The sequence below is a fragment of the Gymnoscopelus braueri genome (assembly GCF_963280865.1).
Source record: "Gymnoscopelus braueri genome assembly, chromosome: 8".
Classification (NCBI taxonomy): Eukaryota; Metazoa; Chordata; class Actinopteri; order Myctophiformes; family Myctophidae; genus Gymnoscopelus; species Gymnoscopelus braueri.
The window spans coordinates 28,593,212-28,617,375 of record NC_137609.1 but is presented as its reverse complement, the minus strand read 5'-3'; the positions used below and the strand labels follow the sequence as shown (position 1 = coordinate 28,617,375).

Sequence of the window (24,164 nt, the reverse complement as noted above, 5' to 3'; positions counted from 1 at the left end):
GATGTGATGCCACAGAGTGAGGAAACAGAGAAGTTGAAAGAAAGAAAAAAAGGAAATTCATAACAATTAGACTATGATTTACAGATTCAGCATCAGCAATGCATTTGACAATAAAATGATAAGGAAGGCAGATTGTGTGAATAGTTCTTCCTACACTGTTTTTTAGAAAAGCATATTTAGCTACATAGATGTCTCAAAGCGTCATGATATGGTTGTGTATAGTAGTGGTGGTAAAAGTACTTAAGTAAAAGTATCAATACTGCAATGTAGAAATATTCTGTTAAAGGTATAAGTCCGGTATTCAAAATGTACTTGAGTAAAAGAACAAAAGTATGGGCATCAAAATATACTTAAGTACTAAAAGTAAAAGTACTCATTATGCACAATGTCCCATTTCACAAGTTTCCAAATGTATGAAATCCAAGCAGGCTGTTTTCAAATAGTCAATGTATAGGTCTGAAGTGTTATTGTATGTTTTACAAAGTAACTAGTGACTAAAGTTTTCAAATAATTGTAGTGGAGTAAAAAGTGCAATATTTGCCTCTGTGAGATGTAGCCTAGTGGAGTAGAAGTATTGAAAACTGGAATAACTCCAGTTAAGTAAGATCATAATTGTACTTAAGTACAGTACTCCCCCAAATCTCTATTGTGGACACAATTATGTACTTAAAGCTATACTTTCCACCACTGGTGTTGTTGTATAGTTGGTTTTGTTTACTTTTAGCCTAAGGCAGCCCATGATGGGTTATTTCAGTGCCTTTCAGTGTGGGTGCGGGGGGGGGTGGTGCAGGTGGGCGCACCGTGCAGGTGGGCGGATGAGACGCAGTGACATCATGATACTTCAGCTCGCAGGAGAAGACTCTGATGAGTCGATACTACGTGCGCGTCCCCGCCCCCTTGGAACTGAAACCGCCTAAAAATGCTCGTCCCCGTCGCTCCTCTCCCACAGAAGGTGCTGCTGAGGATTGAGGAACAGGTGCGTTTAGAGGAGTTTATAAGCGAAAAAATCTCTGCCGCTTTCCCAATTTATAGTGTGGAAAGCCAAAAGAAGTAACTTTCTAAATATTTAGGCATCGCCGGCTAAACCTTTTCTTTGGAAACAAGTTAAAAGATTATTTAAAAAACCCATCAGATTTGAGGACCATCTTTTCAGCAGGTGGACATAGTTTTTTTTTTGGGTCTTTGAGCGAGTCGTTCCAAAGGACTTTAAAATGGCCAACTCCGGGATGCAGATTTTGGGATTTGCCCTGTCGTTATTAGGCTTGATCGGATTAATAATCGGCACGATCCTGCCTCAGTGGAAGATGTCCGCGTACGTCGGTGACAACATCATCACCGCGGTGGCCATGTACTCAGGACTGTGGATGTCGTGTGCGTTCCAGAGCACGGGCCAGATCCAGTGCAAGGTGTACGACTCCATTCTACAGCTGGACAGTAAGTGAACAGTGAACCTATTCATCCGTTCTGTTGGAGAGTAGCAAAACAGCATTGCTGAAACAACTGCGTTATGTAAATCAGCTGCACCTTTTGTAGGTGTAAAGTAACTTAAGTACATTTACTCAAGTTCTGTATGTACAATTTTGAGGTATTGTCACTTTGCTGGAGTATTTCCAATTTTCTGTATTTTTACTTACTCTACTTACTACTTGCTCTCTACATCTCAGAGGCAAACTATTGCAAGCACATTTTCAATTCCGGACTTTTACTTGGAACAGAGTGTGTCTATAGTACAGTATTGATACTTTTACTTAAGTAAAACATGCGAGTAGGCTACTTTTTCCACCACTGCTGCTTCCCATCTTCTATACTAGAGCTGAGTGTGGATCTTGTAGCTACTAGGCCTGATTCCTGTAACCAAGGCCTACACTCATTAACCCAGCCAGTCCCCATGACATTTACCTCACAGGACTTTCTTGTTATGTGTAGCCATACTAGCCTACACTGTATGAGTCCTCATCTGTCATTTTAGGGTAAAATCAGTAAGTTTAGCCTACACTACAAAGGCATAGGCTATTCCACTTTCATTGCCACTAAGAGAAAGCCAAAATGAGTTTCAGTAAATGTGGCTGACTTGTCCTCTAGGAGGTAATGATTACCTAGAGCCCATTGTCTGTACCTGTATTGTGGCAATTCCACCACCAAGGAAAAAAACCTGTTCTAGATGTTTGCATCGTGTTCTCAAGTTGGTAGGCCTAGATAAGGGCTGGGCACTGTGTTAGGCAAAACATCACATAGCCTACAGCCCACTGTTTTGTCAACATGGATAAATACCCCACTGGGTCAATACATGCATTTGACTGGTGTCAAATAGCCTACAGTAATTTACATTAAATTCCTTGACATTTTGCGGCTGTTGGGAGTTGGGACTGACACTCATCTGACTGGTACAGTGAGTCTGTACTGGACAGTCCAGATGCAAGTAGCTACTCCAATAATCATCATAGAAACTGGCTATAATATTTATTAAAGGTGATTTGTCAAAGTGGCTATTCAAACTGTTGTTCCTTATACTCCCAGACTTTTAGCTGTGTGCTGTTTGTGGCAGTTATGAACCAAACCATACACACCTAATTATTTTAACACAAAATATAACATGACATCACGTTACCTAACCTGACTACAACTATACAATCCTTTACCATTGTGTTTGTCACTACCAGTACCTTCAAATGATTATCACCCTGTGCAGTCATAAGAATTGGAGTATTTGTTTCTATTTTTGTATTTTTTTTTTTTTTCTTTGAATGCATTTTTTGACCTTAAGGGCAGGCAAGGCATATTTGTAGCTGTATAGGTAAACATTTGAGTGAGATTAGATAATATACCAATTTCCTATGTTTTAGTGCCTGTAAAACCATTTCAGTTATCAAAACATTTGATAAGATGTCTGTAAAACAATATATCTTATCGCCTTTGTAAACATGAGCACAAGCCAATCTTGATAAATGTGGTGCGATTAAAGCTTTCACCAGATACGGAGCAAGTCCATAAATAAATAAATAATGTATGTGACTACTATTATGAATAGTGGAATCCTTCAAATGGTATCTTTAGAATTAATCAGGCTTAGGCACAATATGAAATAGGAAAGTAGCATTGTTTTACTTCACTACTTGTCTTTTGATAGAAAGATGAAGGTGTTAAGCCATGACCATAATATCTACATTACTGAAATTTACCACTGGATACTCAGGCCTGATATTTGATTTTAATGCTAAAATCAAGTTGAGGGAAAATCCACCTGTTGAAAGGCAGGTTGTGTGCAGCACGCAGAGGGAGTGTCTTGGTTGGAGTGAAACCTGAGACCTTACATGCACTTAACTGGTTAGACCTGTTCTTTCTGACATGACAACCTACACCCAAGAGAGTTTCATGGGGCTTCCGGTTAGAGGCTGTTTCTGCTGCATGGGGGTGGGGTGGGGAGTGGCTGAGCCAATGTGACACGGGAGCGAGGAGTTGTTCAGTGTAAATTTAACTCTTGAGATTGTACCAAATGTTACCAAATGCATAGAATGTTTTAGCTGGTTTATGTGTTTCCTCTTTCCTCAAATGGTTTGTATCCGAGTACAATAAATATAATTCTTGTGTTAAAATGTAAGCAATCCTGTGGCCTAATCAAAGAATGCTTTTTAGGACCCTGTGTGGGCCGTTATCTTCAGAAATTCATATCACACACCAGTCAGTTCAGTTAAGGGGGATTAAGTTATTTGTCTAGTAAAGTCTTGCGATTGTTCCCATGTGTTTGATTTTTGTCACATGACTTGACTGTCTAACACCTCCCTTTTCACCTACCCAGGTGCTCTTCAGGCTACCCGTGCCCTTATGATCGTAGGCATCCTTGTAACGGTGGTAGGACTCGGTGTGGCTACTATGGGAATGAAGTGCACCACCTGTGGAGGAGACGACAAAACAAAAAAGTCCCGCACTGCCATGGCTGGCGGCATCATCCTTCTGCTTGGATGTAAGCTCTACTTTTTGTTTTTATTTATTTTTGGTATTTGTTTGTTTATTCTATAAATTGTTGCTATTTTCACTCTCCTCAGTCATAATTAAGATGCCGTTTTCCCCACCTTTCCACAGCTCTGAGTGCGATCGTCGCCTGCTCTTGGTTTGCTCACAACATTATCCGGGCGTTCTACAATCCATTCACTCCTGTCAATACCAAGTAAGTCGGAACACCGTCGTACGAGAGCATAAACTATGCATTATGGGGGGTAAATGGGCATTTCTACAATATGCACCCATGCATATATTCCTGTTCGCCATACCTGATATTTTCTTGGGATGCTTTGATTAACGTTGTTTCATTGATTAATATATTTTAGTGGTAGTCAACTAACCTGTTAAATTGAACTATTTAATTTAATCGATTATATAAAATAATTGATAATTTAATCAAATTAATGAATCAATCCCCATTTTGGGCGTGTCAGTATAGGTGGAATGCTTCAAAAGAGTGTTACACTTTTTTTTGTGTGTGAAGTATAAAAATGTTTGAAGGGGTGAATCGATTTATCTAAAAAAATATCTTCTCGATTAATTGAAAATGTAATCAATAGAATAATTGCTAAGAAAATAATCGATAGTTGCAGCTCTAGTGGAATCAATAGGTAGGATGTGGACAGAAAAGACATTGATGAAACCGGCTAGAATGAAAGCATAGTTATCTTTACATTTCTCTTTGAATGTCCTGTTTTCACTGTCAATGTTCCTCTTTAGACTTGTGGTTGAAAGGTTTCTCTTGTGTTTAAAATATGCCTACAATAATAACAATACACTGTTTCTCTCCATATCTAAGAAGCGACATTAAACGGTGAAAGAGCTCTTGTTTATCTCTGTTCAAAAAGGAATGACTGTCCCCAGATACAATGGGCTCTTAGACTTTTTAATGAACTAAATGTCCTCCAAGGATGTGGTCTGCACAAAATGATTGCACAAGCATTTCTATCTGCACCTGTAATATTTTACACACACAGTTCTCAGTATGCAGTTATACCACACATCTTTATTAACTTTTATAGCAATATATAGGTGGTCTTTTGCAAGTTCCAGCTCTTGAATTAGCCATTTATTATGTTCCAGCCCACCGTCCATTGGCTTTGAAAATAAATTAGCCCCAGGTCAAACTAACTCCACCCACTCTATATTTCATCATGATGGTATGAATTGCACGCATAAAATTTGAATTAATTTGACATAATTTTTTTTCCCCACCAACTCTGCAGGTATGAATTTGGGTCAGCCATCTTCATTGCCTGGGCTGGGGCTTTCCTGGATGTAGTCGGGGGTGGCATGCTGGCGGCATCCTGCCCGAGGGGCAAACCTTCACCCAAATATCCCATCTCTAACAGACCCCCCAGCAGCTCCAAGGAATACGTTTGAACAGGATGGTAGCCAGTGCCTGGAGCTTTCACATCTACACTGGTCCAACTCGATAGCATATGGTTTTAAGTATATTCTAGTAGCCGTGTACAGTGTATGCTTTATTTTTTAAGTTGCTTTTGATGATGCTGTTTTTTTATTGTAATGTTATTTTAACATAAAACAACAAATTTAGACCACAGCTCATGTTTACTTCAACTCGTGTTCCCTGTCCAATTGGAGTGACTGCTAATCAGAAGAGGCTTTATTATGTTTTTTTTTTAGATGGTAAATTTTAACTTGACACACTTCAGTATAACCTGACTGTATGTTGTTAAAATTGTCATGTAGCATGTTGACATTTTTCACGTGCTATAGTATACAGCCTGGTTAGTACACTGAGTGTGCATGCACTGAACAAAAATGGGACATGGCAACAAAGAGCTCTGAATACATGACACACAAACACAGGTGTACAGATTTCTTGTCATTTAAATTCCAGCATTTAAAATGTGCAGAAGCTATTTTCTGTTTGTGCCTTATTTCTTCTTGCCTTCATTTTATGAATGTAATTCAAATGTCAACAGAACATAATGGCACTATGGCATTATCTCTCAAGTGCCTAAGTAGAATGATAAAACTAAGTCGAATAATCCAGTAGTACTGCTATTATACCCAGCATTTGCCTTAAGATTGCCAAAGTTTTTGTTGTCGGAGGACTGTAATACCAATTGTCAGGTAGTATATTTAAGCACCATTTTGTGCCTAACTGGATACTGCCATTACCATACACTTACAATAACTATTTCCACACTTACAAAATGTAATGTTTTTACATGTGTTAGGAATTTGATATTTCATGATGTACATAAAATAAAACTGAAAAGTTGTACTGTCATTGATTTGTGCACATTTTTCACTGCCAAATGGAGGATACCCAGACACACATTTTCAAAATTAAGGAATCACCAGTATGAAATTGTCCATATTTAATTGGCTCATCTACATTTTGATTGTAATTGTTGATGCAAAGCACCATTCCACATTGTCATCAAACCACTCTGTGAGGAGGGGAGTATTATCTGTCTTGTGAATCTTGTTCATTTTAAACCTACTAAACGGTTTGTTAAATATCTAAGTTCTTTGCTTTTTATTTCCCTTTGCTTTACCATACACACAGTAGCAGTTGATGGAACATAATGAACTGTGTAACATTTAGTGTAACACTTGATCAAACAATGTTTAGGAGTTTTAATCCTTGCTCAAACTTGCACTCTGGGAAGAAGCCTATGCTGCCAAACCGGATCTGTGTGACAGCCACAGCAGGATGATGTTGACTTCACAGGAATGGTTCACACAAGGAACTTGGGCATCCTAAGATGAATGATTTTTAAGTTCCTTTGGCTTTATCGCCATCTTGTGGTGTACATAGGCAACAACACAAATACAAAATGTGGAAAATGTTTAATTTAATAAATGTAATTTATATGGATAAATCTGATCAGTTCTTTTTTTTACATACTATATACTGGCTATGTTTAAAATAATATTGCTACTGTAGAGCATGTTTACTTTTCATTTTGCAAAAACAAATGTTCAAGGATGGCCATGTACAAGGCCGGTAACATTGCAATGGATACCCTGTGTGTGTACTGTATATATGCTCTACTGTAGATAGTGTGAATACACATGATTTATGGTCTTCACTGTAACTGTATTCCATTGGATGTCCTTTTCCTGTCACAAAAGCCCACATCTCGCTGCTGTGCTTGCACATTGCTGTACTTCACCCAGCAGAATTTGTTAGTCATGTTTTAATTTTTGTTGGGGTGTATGTAGTCCGTAGGAACTACGTTTCTCTGACTTGGTACAGTTGGCAGGTAGTTAAAAAGTGCAGCTCAGTCATTGGAGTCTGTCTTCTCTTGGGAGCCAGGTCTGTACTTACTGAGCACCTGATTCGAATGCTATCAATGCATTGAATGGGGAAATAGGCGAGTGTATTAGACCTTCGAATGGGCGAAATAGGCGACCTACTTACCTACCCGCGATTTATCAGACCATTCATTGGGTGTTATCAAGACATACTGACCTACCAACTGACTTTTGAAGCCGGTGTACGGAGTCTATATATAAGGATGCCCTTAGTTTGAGATCAGTCAATGGGCAAATATTCCGTTTAGAACAAAATAGCATTCCAACTTGCTCTGGTTTTTGGTTGAGTCTTTCCAAATGTGTCAGAGTTTCTTTTTTTGTTTCTTATAATTTGATTTAGTCTAGTGGGGTATCTGTCTCAGAACCAGCTAGCAAATGGGGCATCTCTCCCTCTCGGAGATGGCTTTATGGAATACATGTATAATTACTGTGGTGGGTACCGTCCCATTTCTAGTCTGCATGCATCATGTAGTAGTGCTTTCCATTGGATGCAGAGAATTGATTTGCAGAATTCAGCATATATACACTCACTTCTCAAAACAGTCACTGAAGCTTGAAGTCTTACTTGGGAAGTCAATATATTTGTTTATTAAACAAAGCAGTGAACAATTTCTTTCCTGTAACCTTCAATGTAGTACTAAAACAAATAGCAGCACAAGGATATAAAATCTAATTTACAGCAACAATAGATCAAATCTTGAACTTAACATAAAATTGTTACATTTTGTTAAACAGCAACAGAAAATGATTACATGCAAGAGCCATTGAAGGACCTGTTGCTGCGTTAAGCATCTCTGTAATGCGATTCCAACATACAGTATTACTTTATAGCTCGCCCTTCATAAAGAAGACAATCTTCCTTCCGAAAGTGTACAAAGGGATGCTCCTCAACACTACAGTAAATGTTTTCAATGGACTCGCATAAGCATTCATTTATTAAAACTGAGCCCACACTAACCACACAGCAAAGCAAAATTAAATACATTCTTAACATGGAATGGCATTTTACTAACGGAACATTTTCTTAATCTCAAACTTTTATGAAAAAATAAGATTGGCAACTGAACCAAGAGGTCACACCCAAAATCCACATATGTGCCTGACCTAGATTGCAAAGGCCTAATTTTATGGTGATGGAACTCTTTTATCCTGATTAAATAGAATCGTGGACGGCAAAAGAAAAACAAGTTTAGAGCAGTTCATTTCAGATTTTACTATGCAATGGGCCATTAGTTGGTTTCTATGTGGAAAGACAAATTGAACAAAAAAAAATAAGTTTAATTATTGAATTCAAGAAAAGAAATAAGACTGGTGTCTCAAATTGGTTGGGGCTTGAATGTTATTAAAACTGCACTCAGAAATTGATGCCAGAATTTGTGCATGCACAGATCCTGCATGAGGCCCAATCAACCTATCAAAAGAAAGACAACGGAAAGCCTCGGGGCAGTTCCTGCATGCTTTCTTAGGTGCCATACAATACAATAATAAAGAAGCCACATTATGCAACTTTCCAAGTTGGATCTCCTGATCTGATTAAACCTGGAACAATATCCACATACTGCGTACCGCCCGAGAGGGTAGTTCAAAGACAGGACTTTACAGGTCACTGCCCCGTTGTGTTCATACACATGGCATCAGTTCCTCTCAAGTCTCTGATACAGCAGGGTGGTGGGAGCTGGACTCAACTTGAATGGATACAATGGGAAAGACGAGGCACTGGCTGAGACTCCAGAAGGGTTTGCGAGGAAGAATATGTAAGGAGGGAAATGAAGGAAGTGAAAATCCCTGGACCACATTACTTAGCCACAGTCACGGTCTCAGTCACGGTCTGTCTCCACTTCCACAGGTCAGCAACAATCTATAGGGAAATAAATACATACAAATATTTGGTCAACATGTTCACCATACATGCTGAAGCAAACATATTGTAATAAAAGTGTAATTCTTTTCATTTAGTTGTGGTGGAACTAAATGAGCTTAATTTTATAATACATTTGTTCTGATGACAGTGAAATGTCACCTCTCAACCATGGTGGTTGTCTGATTAAGTGACAACAATTTCATATCTTTGTACCAAGTTGCACCATTCACCTAGCCTGGACTGCATAACGTCTAGGAATGCTCCTTTCATCTTGTGGCCATATTAGGGCTGGGTGATATGGACACTTATCAAATATCTCCATTTTCGACCAAATACCTCAAAAGGCAATATCGTGACTGGAATATTGTATGATGATTTTTTTTCTTTCGTTTTTTTTTGTTGTTGCCAATTCTGAAGTATAAAATATGGCTTAAGTGATCATATAATATTACAATATCCAAAATCCCAGACGATATCTAGTCTCACATCACAATATTGAGATAATATCGATATATTGTGCAGCCCTAGGGCATATTAAATAGATTATGAAGGGGATGAGCCAGTGGGGGTCACTGGTTGGATATTCCCATCTTCTATTATCTCATTCAGTGCCACTCGACGTCTAAGACGTCCGTTGTATCATATGCCCTGTGCCACTGGACGTCTAAGACGTCAAAAAAGAAAAAAAGAACTGCCAGAAATAAGTCAGGCACTGAATGAGTTAACTTGCTAGCATGAAGGCTAATTTACACTTTATTGCATGGCAACAAAAATAACATTTTCAACTGACTGCACGCACAAGTCATGTCAGAAAACGTCACTGGAAATGAAAGAGGCTTTAAAGATAACATTTGCAGATTTTGAATCCAAATCCAATTGTTCAGAACACGTGAGGAGATCATACACGGTATATGTGAAATACACCATGTCTTATATATTTCTCCACAGAATGTAATCGTCATATATAATGTGGGAACAAATACACTATGTCTTATGGTATGTCTCGACCGAATGTTATTGTCATGAAATGATTATGTCGTTTCGCATCATCGGTCATAGAAAATGTACTAAATGCCTGGCAGGCACTGCACATTAAAAAACAAGTACCAATCAAAATGCATTCTGTGATTAAGCAAATACATAAACCTAGTGGTAGACATTTATAATATGTAACAGAGTCACAACTTAAAATGATCCTTAGCATTGAGAGAGCTTGTCACCTAATAATGAGTGTTAAAACATTACCGAGGTGGTATCAACAACGCTTCAATAAAATGTATGAATATGTCACACAAACAAAATGTCGTTACTGCCTATGCTACAATGAATGCTTCCATAAAAGCCTAATCGATAACTCCATTAACTTTACCTTGGTGTCTGCCACTTTAAAGCCATTCTTTGCAAAGTTCTCAAACTTGAGCTGGGCTTTTGGCAGTCCAACTCCCTGTAACAATGGAAGAAAAAAAGACCAAAATGAACAGGTTTTCTGCAAGTTACAAGACAATAATAATAAATCCATGCATTCAATTTAAGTTGTGTTAAATGAAAATAACAAAATTCTAGGGCATTGCATGAACATTTCAGACAAGACCCTTCATCGTGCCAGTAGTGAATCTCTTTTAACAATGAAGTAGTGTGTCTTGCCCGTGACATTCATGTGATATTAAACAGTAGTGCTGTCCGTAGAGTACATTGTATCAAGTTGAGCACATATTCCTGTTAAATAAAGGGACCATTACTGATACCAACCTTCTTCATCACCTCCAGCATCTTGGCTTTTGTTCCTTCAAATGTTGCTGGTGTACTGGGAGTTTGGGGTTTGGGGGTCCTAACCTTATTTTTAGGAGTTTTGGCCTGCGAAGAGTACAGGATGACAGAATTTAAGCATCCAACAATTAAAACATATTTCATAACTAGAAAAAGTGCTCTCCCAGGTCAGGTAGGTTATAGGGCATAGCAGTGGCAGCCATTTTCTGGTTCCACTTCAAAATACTCAATGCATTTTTCCCATTGACATTTCCAAAAATATTTACCGGTATATCAATTAATTTAAGCATAGAATCAAGCCATCCAGGGTCCTAGTGAATCATGACCATAACACGTTTGATTCTGTGAACAAACTTCTTTGAAAACGGCAAAACAAAGGGTATTTATTAAATATAGTATATCATATAATTAAATATAAAATAAGTCACCGAAAAAAAATTTTATGGTCATGATTCACCAGGACCCTGGATGGCTTGATTCTAGGCTTAAATGAATGGATATAAATATTTTTGGAAATGTCAATGGGAAAAATGTATTTTGAAGTGGAACCAGAAAATGGCTGCCACTGCTATGCCCTATTGTGGCCTCCTGGTGGCACTACAATAGGCCAATGTGAAAAGGGTGCCATTTCTTCCTAGGCCTTTCATTGAGGCATTTTGTTCCAAAAATGTGTTTTGCAAAAATCGACCTGCTGGTGGCGCTATAACAGGACAATGTGAAAAGGGTGGCATTTCTTCCTAGGCCTAGTGGGAATGTGCGTGCAAAATGTCATGGTGGGAAAAAAAACTTTAATTTGTTCATGTTCACGGCAATGATCGCTCAAGTTCACCGTCAGTTGCGCTATTGTCTAGTGAAAAACAAAAAAACGCACCGCTGTCTGTCGCGAGAACAGCCCGCCCTCCCGTCCTGTGTACCACCCGTACACAGGACGGGAGGGCGGGCTGTGAACAAAAGCGTCAACGGAACAGTTTCAGGAAGTGAACTAGTTAGTTCCTGTTCACGGCAATTAACTAGTTCTTTTGAACGAATCTATCATGAACGAACAATCACTAGTGGGAATGTGCGTGCAAAATTTCATGAAAATGCATGTTGAGTTCATGATTTGAGGTTATTTTGCTCAAAACGGACCAATCCTGCAAACTTTGGAAGCCAATCAGGATAGAATATGAAACATTTGACATATCCGTCTTGATCACATGACTATAGAGATACTGTGTACCGATTTGCATGATGTATGGATAAAATCTGTAGGAGTAATATCTTAAAATGAGTTTAGCAAAGACTCTGCCTCATTGTGGCGCTATAACAGGCCGATCAGAAGAATTTTGGACAGGGGTTCTGCTCTGGCACCCAGGTAGTGTGAGTGCACAGTTTCGCTGCAATCGGGCCAACAGGGCCGGAGATTAGCTGTTCACAGACAGACGGACACACAGACGGACGGGCGGGGTGCAAAACAGTCTCTGCCACAAAATGTTGTATTGCCTATGACAATATGTTCTGCTTTGTTTATGCACACAATTAGCTTCACATACTTCCATAGAAGTAACCTCGTGTAACAGCCTTTCCACAGTACCTGTGGAAAGTCTGGCTTATATTACTGCTCAGTGCTCTGATCCGGTCTAGAGCCCGCCTACTGTATCCAGTCATTTCCACATGCATACGTTCACATTGCGGACGTTGGCAACGAATCGATTACTGAATTTGTTGGCAACTAATTAGATTTTAATTGATTAATCGTTACACTAAAGTAAAAATAGAAAGGAACAGTAAGTGTGTTGCATTTAGTGTGTGCATGCTGTGTACAACATGACAAAACAAAGGAAAATAATTTACCGCAGGTGTACTGGGTTTAGGACTCTTCCCATTCTGAGCAGTGCCTTTGCCTTTGGGTGTGGCTGCCTTGGCCTGTAAACAAAGTCATGCCATACTGTTAATGACTAGGTTAAAGTAGACTTCCAAGGAGCAGTAAGTAGGGTTCAACCTTATTTAACCCTTTAAGACCAGGAACGCATCCGTGTCATTTTCATTTTTCTTTGGCTATTCAGAAATAGCAGATCTACCAGTTCATAGCGTGGCACCGAGTGCCACGTTATGAGCTTGTAGATCTGCTATTTTTGGAAAAATCTTTAACTCAAATCTTTGCTTCTGGGGATTCTACAAATATCCTAATAGTTTTCTGAAAAACTTATGTTACTATAATATCAGTGGTTCTCAAACTTGTCAAGGACCTCCAAAATGATATGCATGTGGCCGCGGACCCCCCCCCCCCCCCCATCTGAACATATTCTAGGGACCCCCAGAAGCAAAGATTTGGGTAAAAAAAAAAGTGCTTTAAAAAAATATATGTTTATTCAAAGATTTGCACAAAATGTCACATTCTTTCTAAAATAGCAGATCTACAAGCTCATAGCGCGGCACTCGGTGCCGCACTATGAGCTTGCATATCTGCTATTTTTGAACATCCAAAGTACAAAATAATGGTTTAAGTGGTTACACAGATGCGTTCCCGGTCTTAATGGGTTAACTGGTAAAATGATCAGTTTTAGTGCCCCTTGCCTTCAGAGGGGATTTTTCTGCCTTCTTGACCTTGACGGGGGATTCTTCTTCCTCACTTTCCTCATCATCCTCCCTTCAAAAAGGAAAAGAAACAAATATTTAAAATCACCTGCTGGTGTTAGTACTATTAACAGTGCATGAGTGGAATAAGTTATACACCCACTCATCATCATCGTCGTCGTCATCATCGGCTTCCACCAACTTGATTTTTTTCTGTTAAGAAGAACAGAGATGGTTTATTTTAGATACTGATGAACTATTGATAAAAAATAATAATCTAACTGTAAAATATATACACACCGATGACTTAGACGCCATCTGTGCAGGTCTTTTCTTAGAGGATTTCACTTCTTCCTCTTCTTCCTCCTCAACATCATCATCATCCTCATCAAAAGATTGGTCACCTCCCATCACTAGCAATAAAATGGCAAGCACAAGAAAATTGTGAAATTGCAATTATAAGCCAAATGGCTCTACTAGCAGAATAAAGGTTATCTCCTTCAGCTATTCTTAAAAACAAGACTAACACAACGAACCCCACCAAAAAGGCGTCTGCACATGTGCTTTATAGAGCAGAGGGCACTAGATGGCGCCATCCCCCTGGGTCAGTTATTTTTTACTTTGAAAATGTATTTACTGATATGGATTTGAAGCATCAGCTGAAAAAGTAAATATAGTTTCTCTCCAAACAGATGTACAAATGTAACTCAATACATTTTAGTTTATTTTTTAGATTCCCAATGTAAAAAAATAACTGTAGCGGGAGTAGAATGGGGGAAAAAAAAAATATATAAACTGCTAAAATCAAGGGAACACTTTGATCCCTTAATTCTTTTGAGTTTTTTCGTTAGCAGTATGTACACAGTTCATGAAAAAACTCAAAAGAATTAAGGGATCAAAGTGTTCCCTTTATTTTTTTGAGCAGTGTATATATATCCAATCTGAATGGGGTACTTTTAGCATTATATCATACATTATTTTAATCATTTGCTTTATAGAAATGTAATGTATAGTAGCTAGTTTTAGAAGTTATACAATTTACACATGAATTGAAATAGGGTTCTTTTGGGGGGGGGATTAATAATTTGTATTTGGGGGGAAATTCGGGATCAAATTAGTTCATTTTACTTAATATGGGGATAAATACCGCACAAATGTCCTGAGCCAGTGGCAAATTTCCCTTAATGTCTACCCTTAACAAGCGACAACCCTGGACTACAGTTATGCACAGAGCATATCGTTAGTTTTTAGCAGATGCAATCTGCTCTACAAAGAGACAGAGACATCGTCATCTGCGACATCTATTTCATCCGCGACACCTATTTGTCATTGGCTGTCCTGGCTGTCCTTCACTACTTTAAGCCAATGGGGAGCATTGGGGACACTTCCCCGTTTAAGCCAATGGGGAGATGGCCCGTCGTCCGCAGTACCACCCCTTCCGCCCCCTCCCCTCCCTGAGGAAATCAAGGCTTCTCAGTCCTGATTGCGGACTACAGACTAAATGCTAGCGTGCTTCCTCAGACCTAGTTGGACTATTAAGTTATTATTTGGCCATGTTCACCCTGACTTTTATCTTCGCTATTGTTGGGAAGACCTGTGTGTTGTCTAAGAAGGTTGCCAACACTTATATAAAAAACATAATTAGCGTTTAGCGGCGCACATTCAATGTGCCTCAACAACGGGGGAAATACCAAAACGCTCACCCCAAAACACAGTCGCCCATGGGCAAATCCGGCGGTATTACAGGCAAATCGGCAATATATAGAATGGGGGGCGAGTGTGTTTTGGGGCGAGTTTTTTTAAATTTTCTCATTTGTTTTCCGAGGCGAACTTGTCCGCCCAGCCCAATACTTATGGAATACTTTCATTGCCGTAAGCAAGGAAATACTTCGTTTTGTTGTTACTTTTGGGTAAATGTATTTATGTATTTATTAAGTAGCTGTGTAATAAGCGGGATAATGCATGGGGAGGTAGTCATTATTGAAATTTAAAGCCCTTCAGGGCGATTAGGCGAGAAACAAGCAGGTCTATGATAACAATCACACACACACGCTGACAAGCCGCACACACACGGCGCGCACACACACACACACCGACACACAATACAGCATGCATCTGCTAATAATATGACTGTCAAGTCATATTCATTCTTGTTAAACAATCATCACTATTGGCATGATCTATGAGGAATGCCATATTGCAGGTAAACGTTTAACATCAGACTTGACTGTCCATTATCAACCCTATCATAAATTATTCTTGGTAAATGTCATATCTTTGCAAACAGTTCCAAATCATATCCCTGGTAATACTGTAATAATACTCACTGATAAGGTGCTGCCCACTGATATGTATTGGACCAGAACCAGCCTTGAGACGGAACACAGCTGGGGGAGTGATATTGAAACCACCAAGACACACCTGTAACACATAAATCAGCATACTGAAGTTGTAACAATGATGAATATCGTTCATGTTTTAACACATAAATCAGCATACTGAAGTTGTAACAATGATGAATAACGTTCATGTTTTGAAACCTTGAGTTCCCAACAGTGAACTCAGTGTCTAAGTGAAGAATATAGGAATAGGAAAAACAATTAGCCTATTTCAAGATTTCCTTGATGAGGTACATTACTGAGGCGCCAGTAATTCTACAGAGGAGGCTTTGTGTAGCCCTATCTTGTGATTGATTGAAATTTTATTAGGCAAAAGAATGTAAAACAACAGTTACATATATAATACTTTTGTCTAAAAGGTCCGACCAAATAAGTCCTTGCGGACTTGTTTCCGTTGGGGTCCTTGAATTGTGTATTTCAACATTTGTCTGAAAAATATTTTATACTCACACTCGGCAGTGCAGAGGGCTTCAGTGTAACCAACACAGCTGTGACTTTCTGGCCTTCTGGGTCCTGTCCTTCCACTTCCACGATGTGAAGTTCATCTTTGGTGTTTACGTCAACACATGCCTAAGGAAGTCAAGGACTAATGTCAAACCTGGATGAAAAGGCCCACTACTGCCCACTACACTACTGGGTCAACATTCGTCGACTCAACATGTACAGTAATGGGTCAATACTAATTTCTCTTAATGATTATTAGGATTCAGAGTGAGCCGATAGCTGGAAATGTGTACCAATGTTTAACTATAGTAAAGTAAAATGTCAGTACACGTTTATTTTGTCTTCAATGCCACAAAATTGCATTTTTAGTTAAATGACTTCTCAAACATGCAGCTTTTGAATTTAGATTTCCCAGCAGTCACTAAACTAGACAATTTATCTAATATTTTAAAATCTGCCAGCATATCAGCCGATGATATGGAAAAGGTACAAATTATATCTTAGATCGTTGATGACCACTAATAACTAGCTTGCATGTAAGAACATTTGTTTATGGAAAAATGTATACAAATACAATTTAAGCAACTTATCCAACAAATTGGATATTCTAACACTCACCATTCTCAAGTCCAGCTGATGCTCAAAGTCATCATCCTCAGGATTGAATAGAACCTCCTTCCCAGATTCTAATACACACCCTGGTGGAAAAAAGGTTCAGTCAGTACTTGCCAATAAGACAAAGGAAACAATATGACAATGTTCTGTGCATTGACTGCTGTCCTGGGTTTCCAGAAGATGACATCGTTTCCTGTTCCATCTTCCGGGACAGTTTCCCATATCTGGCTTTGATTGACTCAGGTGAAACAGGTGAAGGCATCATATTTGTTACCGGTTCAAATCTGCTGCTGAGCCAATCAAACAAAGCTATGGGGAACTGACCTGAACAGTAACGTAAGCAACCTTCCTCAAACCTGGGACTACAGTGCAGAATATGCACAGAGCCTCTTAGGCTTTGGAGAGCTGTGTGCATCACACCATGCGTCTTCAGGTAGGACCTTGAAGATAGCGTTCTAAGTAATAGTAAAAACTCAACTGTACAGAAGAGGGGGGGCATATCTGTGAATGCGAGGGACAATTATTTTTAGCTGGCCACCGTGGCACAAAAAAAATAATCACAGCACTTTAAAAAAAAAAAAAAAAGAGGGAAAAAAGAAACACGCTAGACTCACAGCTCTATTTTAGTCAAACATACTTTAGGATCTGTGCTGACACTTTGATGTGGGGTGATATACAACATGTTGATTTCTCTATTTGTCACCTGAGGTGCTAGACTGACTCTGGCTGTCCATCACATTGAGCTGAATATGTCAGATGATAGTTGCCTTAAAACCTTCTTTGAATGTCAAAATGTAGTTTCAACATAGACAATATAACTGATTAATGTATAGTCCAACTAACAAGTCCAAGATGAAACACAGCGGTCGCAACATTGAATGCAGTTATAATCTCGTAATTGGAACTCATAAAAATGATAATTCAAATAATTGGATTCAAAGCATATAAAACACTAAAGGAACAGTACATTTGACTTAACATTTACCTATTGATAGTATACAAACCCCTCAACTTAAAGGAAGACGTATGTATTTGATTATTATGTGCTGGTATGTTAGTAAACTCTATTAAAAAGGCAACATAGTAATAAATACTGTACATCAATCACTGATTTGATTGATAAGTATATTTTGGGTAATGACACTCGAAAGACTAAACCATCATTTGAAAACGTAATCTTTGGTCACTTGAAGCTAGCTGATGTGAACCATAGCTCTGTGGGTGAAACGAGGTTAGTGGGTCTCCATGAGGGGTAACTGCAGTGTTGCCAGGTTTAGCGAGTGAAACAAGCAACCCGGTCTAGAAAAACAAGCCCAAAATAATCAACTTAGGCCACATCATGAGTACTTTAAAACTATATGCCTCGACAATTTCAAAATAGCCAATCTACAAGCTCACAACGTGTCACGACGTGTTGTGAGCTTGTAGATCTGCTATTTTCAAAAACTCTTGCAATAAAATGTGGAATATTTTTTTGAAACATTTTACCACCACAAATGCTCCCTGGGCACAAAACATTTATGAAAAATATTTGGGAATCACTGGTTTAAATAATTAAAAAAATTGAAAGCAAGCCTAAATAAGCACACTTTAGAAACAAGCCCAAAAAACTACCTATATTTACAAGCAACTTCAAAGAAAAAGAAGCCCAACGTCGCTTATAATAAGCCGACATGGCAACACTGTTAGTTAGTGGGTCTCCATGAGGGTTAACTGAGGTGAGGACAACTCCACGTGGGAATGAACCCACATTTACCATGATGGCTCCCCCAAATCTTTGGAATAATACACTACTACTTATGTCAAACACCATCAGCTAACACCGCTTACTGTATGCTGGAGCGGCAGACATTGTCCCGATGTGTTGAAGCATTAAACTGTGCGATGTAAAAGTCTTCACTGGAAGCGTGTGCACAGCACAAGTAACAGAGACGCCGGCCGCCATGTTGCCGAAGCACGTGGTTCACATTTATAGGCAGTGAGTCGATACAAGGCTGTAGAAACGTGTACAAATCAACCTTTTTCGCGTCAAGGACCCCCAAATCGACACATGTTAGCCCACGGACCCCCATTGGAAAAGATATGCCAGGAACTCAAACATTTTAATTTCTTGGGGGGGTCCCAATCTACACGGTATCATCATCATTAGTGTTCATTTAACTCTGAGAGTGTACCAAATGGACCCTCTCAGAGTTACAGACACATAAGGGTCAATTTGGGTTTCTAACTATTAATTTAGCTGGGGACCCCCTGGAACCCCCTCAAGGACCACTGATCTATAACATGCTGCCGTTTACTCCGCAGTGTCTCATCCATTCAGCATCGATGCCGGCCGGCACAGAGACGCCTGTAACGATGGCATGAAATTAAATCAATGCCGTCAGGCTTGATGTGACAAAAAAAAATAGATGACAATCTTACCATACAGAAAGGTCTGTGGTGACATCTGCCCTTCGTCGATGCCGTTCATTGTTGTAGAGAATTGTGTGTTGAAGTTGAATGAGCAGCGGTAAAAGAACACTGGTAGTGTTAGCGCCACAGACAGCAGAATGTGATCGCTACTCAAGTGCTCAACGTGGGACTACTTTCTTCTTCTACTGCATGGATGCTCTTCCTGGTTCCTGGTTCGTCTTCTGCGTTTATTTTAATGGCGGTTGGTAAAAACGTTTTCAGGTGCATTACCGCCACCTAGCCCTGATACATGGCTGTCATATTTTATATGACAGTCGTGGATGATAGTGTTTGCACTTTCTCCCCGTTTGGTCCCACATCTACACAAACGTCCAAATTTCAAATATAAAGTGCTAACCCCATGGCCACGGATGTTACAATTCTTTACGGCTTCTCAGAAGTACCGGCATATTACGTGCTGTTCAATAAAAAGCATTTTTATCCGATTGGTGGCCATTTTCCCGTATTTTCTCCATATGATTCAAATTGAGTGACCCTATCGATTGGGAGGTGTATTGCTCTATAATACATTATTTATAACTCTATGAGAAAATGGCCATCGATCGGCTTGCTTTTTATTGATCAATCGGGTACTTCTGATGACCCGTACATAACTTTAACATCCGTGGCCAACGTTTATGTGTTTATATCTTTAAAGAAAGTGCAAACACTATTTTGAAGATTATCCATGACGGTCTGGTCCGTCTTGTGATCCATGGCATTACCAGCACTAGCCTTGGAGTAAGACTATCTATCATCATAGTATATATAGTTTAATTTCTCTGACATAAATCTACACGGTGAAATCCTCAGTGTTTATTTAACAGTGTGTGTACAAAATGGAATGGACCTGGCCTGGGTATATTTGGTTCCATTTATAGACATCCTTTTGGTTCCTTACTATCAGTAATTTATCCGATGTCACTATCCGATGTCACCCCCTGGCCTGGAACCCGCCTCAAGGACCCCTGGGGGTCCCCCGAATGTTCGGAGATCCCCTGAACTGAACTCCCTCGCCTCACCACCAGTCAATGACGAAACTCTCTCTCTCTATACGGCGCTGGTAAGAAGCCTACAGCGCCAGTGGTGGAAGTACATTTACTTAAGTACTGTGCTTAAGTACAATTTTGAGGTATTTGTACTTGAGTATTTACAATACTTTTACTTCTAATCCACTACATCTCGACTCGGATCCAATTCATCCACATATTGTACTTTTATTTGACATTTGACATTTATTTGAAAACTTTAGTTACTACTTTGTAGATTTACTTTTGGTACTTCAAGTACATACCAATGCTTTTGTACTTTCACTACTTCTCACTAGCTTTTATGTAGCTCGTGTCCAGAACTCGCTAACGCTCTGACACAGTGCTAGCTTTTCTGGAGCATTATTGCCATCTACTGTCGTTGTATAGAATTGTTATAAATCAGATCTCTTCTGAAATGTCCATATCAACTTGACGATTGATTGAAAGATCATGTTTACTTTACGAATCCCCTTTCCCACAGCAGTTGAGCAATTGTCTTTGTAACGATGCTATTTTAATGATATATGACGCATCCTGCACTTTAAACATTATGACATTAATTGCATTTAAGATGCGGGACGATTTGCACTGCCTCAACTTGCACTCTTCTTTGTAAACAACCACTCCTGCGTACCACCTCCAACTGTTTTGAAATTGCAGGACATTGTGATCTAAAACGAGTGCTTCTAAACTCCAACACAGAAAAATCATCATCAGAACTTGTCAAAAAACAACAACAACCAAAGACTGACACAGACAAAGAGGATTACCCTAGCTTTCCAGTACCGTACAGCTGCAATATTGGTGAGTTTACCGTCGTTTGGGACTTTTCTGTTTCATAAATGGGCTGTCAATGGAGCTTGTTGCAACTTAGCAGATAGCATGATCTATGTTGATTGCAGATTTGCAGCCATTGCTGTAGCCCAGGGGTGGGCAACTTTGATGAAGGAGAGGGCCAGGGCCACTATTTCCACACTCACTCCAGAGGGCCACATTGCATATACTGTCAGGCAGAAACCTCTTATCTCCAAATGTTCCACTTTTTTCGTAAATTAATGCTGTACTTTACCATTCTATGTCACTCAAAAGTAGCGAAAATAGCCGGTCTACAAGCTCAAAACGCGTCTTAGATCTGCTATATTTGCTATTTTTGAATTGGAATCCTGAATCTCTTTTTGCTATTTTTTAATTGCAATCCTGAAAAGAATTTAAAAAAAAATCTCAAATGCATTTATTTATACTTATGTTACACATTGTCACACATTGCCCAACACTGCTGGACATACTGTAGTGTAGATGGAGACTCCTGCCATCACCTACAATGCAGGAAAAAATAACAAAGGCCACTCACAGGCTGGGCTCCAAATGCAACACCTCACAGCAGCAGATACAATGTGGATCCCTGCTGCTTGGCCACTTTCAGTGAAGGGGAAGCCATGGTGCATTGATGGGCCCATGTCTTTGAAACATTGCACCCAGGCTTAAGCAAGGTTTTGAAGGGTGCTCTGCTCTGTCCATATTCCATGGTCCTTTGGAGAAGTCATTATTCAGTACCATAGTGTTTCTCAAAGGTGCTATAGTACCCCTAGGGATACTTTGGGGTATTCCACTCAGAGAGTATATATTTTTTCTTTAGTTTTTTGTTAGTTATTAAAATAAGTTAAATATGGAAACTAACATATACGTTAGAAAAATCTTATATGCCATTTATTTTCAATACAACCAATTGCTAATTACCTCAGCCACCCGCCAATAAACAACAAGTTGCCGGGTGCTGGGTGGTGCAGGGGTAAAGTACCTGCCCAGTGCCCACCTCAACAGAGTCAAAGGGGTTCAAAACCAGGTGCATCTGGCTTGCCGAGCAGAGCGTCTGTACGAATACAATTGGCCGTGTTCAGGGGAAGGGGATCTTAGGGGAGGGAATTAGGGAATTAATTGGCATAAAGAATAATTGGGAGAAACAAGGGTGTACACATAATTGGGTACTCTACATAAAAAAGCTATAGCTATCTGGCCTGAGGGAGTTTTTAATAGCAGCAACATATATTTGTTGATAGACACAGTATATTGGGAACAAAACTGGATATTGGTCGATTACAAACAAACTTTTCAAAATGGCCACCAGCGGCTGGTCAAACCTTCCTAACCCACCCTCTAGCCGCTAGCGGCTATAGTTTTTACCCCAGGAGTTAGATATGTTGCATGGAGGTCAAGTGTGTGTGTGTGTGTTCATGCCAATTGGGTAAAAGTGGGCGTGGCAATTGAGATTTGCACACAATTTTGTGGAAAGGTTGGTGTCATCCAAAGAAGAGCTCAGCTGAGTAACTATTTGAAAAAGGTGTGTGGGAGTGACCTATATGGGGATGCATAGCTCAACATATACAAACAATCATCAAATTTAGTTTTGATCCCAATATGTCTTTCAACACATCTGCCAATTTTGGGGATCTTTTCACAAAATGAACCCACTATTGTGTACTTGCAGTGACACAGAACTCTCCTATGGCCTAATAATGGTATAAGCATTGTCTTCTTCCAACATGACATTCAGTTGTATTCATCATTTGATAATAAATGTATTCACTGTGTCTTTGAAAATATTGTCCTTCGCCATTAGGTGGAACCCTTGTATGTTCACAACCGTTATTTTTCAGGAAATGGAAAAAAGAACCTGTGTTAGTGTGTTCCACTGGACACAATGTAGTTATTTAGTCACAAGCTCTTAGTTAAATTGTTATAAAACCCACAGACAGACTGAACCACTTCACTCTGGCGTCCCTATTTTGGACACATACGCAAAGATTTTTGAAATGTCAACATTTTTGAAAGATGGCAGATCAGCTATTCACTAATTTATTTTACAAGAAGATCAAATATAGAGAGGTTTCTAGTTTCTACCTGACGGCGACATTTTGCAAATATCAATGACATGAGTACCACCAGCTCAGTGAACTGTGTTGGATAATATGACAGCAAGCCAATTAAACCATACAACAATATGCTGTCCTTTTTTTCCATGGGCACTTATTTTTGATACAGAAGTCAAACTTGCATTATACATTATTAGATTAGATATTAGACAAGCAACCAGGAAAAGATGCAGTACATGACAATTTAATGCACGTACTAGTGCACAGTTTGCACACCACATTACCCTCGTTAAAACGTACAAAGTAAAAATCTCAAATCTTCTTGAATTTCTTATGCATCATAACTGGCATTCAGACAAAGTCATTGCAACAGTGGAAACAAAACACAACACTTCACTTTATGCCAGTCGCCAGATATTTGTCAACCACTAGATGCATTAAATAAATAGACTAGTTATCTTAGACTAAGACTTGTTAAGAGAAAGCTTTTTAGAGGGCAATTCAAAACCTCTTGCATGCTATTTATTTTGGCATAATGAACACTGTGGCAGAAAACAAATGGATCTGCTGGTTGAAATATCTCTTCACTTGGAAGCAGACTCCTAAAGTAGGAGTGTTTCCATCTATAACAGACCTATCTTGATGGGAGGACTAAGAAAATGTTCCAGGTCCAAGTCTTTTAGATGGGTCACACTGTATTGTGTTACAAAACTCCACAAAGAGCTAAAAGCATATTGCAGGTTCTAAAGAGTGATCAGTAATTATTTCCAGTCCAGGGCCTTCCTTCAGGCCATTGTGGTCATAGTGTATCCGCACTATGAAAAGCACAAGTTGGACATGATGAGAGTAGGATGAGAGATATATGTTGCACATATTT

General features: G+C 39.2%; 2 protein-coding genes across 2 annotated transcripts; one reads left to right on the top strand and one right to left on the bottom strand.

Moving 5' to 3' along the window:
* Positions 1-956: 956 nt before the first annotated feature.
* LOC308091103 (claudin-7-A-like) lies at positions 957-6,259 on the top strand. Its single transcript, XM_080436446.1, has 4 exons — positions 957-1,434; positions 3,797-3,961; positions 4,081-4,165; positions 5,226-6,259. Exons 1-4 carry the CDS (start codon positions 1,212-1,214, stop codon positions 5,380-5,382), a joined length of 630 nt encoding a protein of 209 aa, XP_080292572.1. The 5' UTR covers positions 957-1,211; the 3' UTR covers positions 5,383-6,259.
* Positions 6,260-7,858: 1,599 nt separating this feature from the next.
* npm1a (nucleophosmin 1a) lies at positions 7,859-19,536 on the bottom strand. Its single transcript, XM_080435407.1, has 11 exons — positions 19,357-19,536; positions 16,939-17,018; positions 16,327-16,446; positions 15,805-15,898; positions 13,778-13,890; positions 13,641-13,690; positions 13,478-13,550; positions 12,755-12,826; positions 10,904-11,008; positions 10,524-10,598; positions 7,859-9,151 (listed from the first exon to the last, which is right to left on the bottom strand). The coding sequence occupies exons 1-11, from the start codon at positions 19,403-19,405 to the stop codon at positions 9,089-9,091; spliced, it is 894 nt and encodes a 297-aa protein (XP_080291533.1). The 5' UTR covers positions 19,406-19,536; the 3' UTR covers positions 7,859-9,088.
* Between the last annotated feature and the right edge of the window lie 4,628 nt (positions 19,537-24,164).

Bases quoted from the DNA above. Each gene is read 5' to 3' on its own strand.
- npm1a (XM_080435407.1), bottom strand. From the start codon at position 19,405: ATGAACGGCATCGACGAAGGGCAGATGTCACCACAGACCTTTCTGTAT. The intron at 17,019-19,356 runs GTAAGATTGTCA...TTTTTCCACCAG, and splicing joins ACCACAGACCTTTCTGTATG to GGTGTGTATTAGAATCTGGG. The intron at 10,599-10,903 runs GTTGGTATCAGT...CCATTGTTACAG, and splicing joins TGCTGGAGGTGATGAAGAAG to GGAGTTGGACTGCCAAAAGC.
- LOC308091103 (XM_080436446.1), top strand. From the start codon at position 1,212: ATGGCCAACTCCGGGATGCAGATTTTGGGATTTGCCCTGTCGTTATTA. The intron at 1,435-3,796 runs GTAAGTGAACAG...TCACCTACCCAG, and splicing joins CTCCATTCTACAGCTGGACA to GTGCTCTTCAGGCTACCCGT. The intron at 3,962-4,080 runs GTAAGCTCTACT...ACCTTTCCACAG, and splicing joins CATCATCCTTCTGCTTGGAT to CTCTGAGTGCGATCGTCGCC.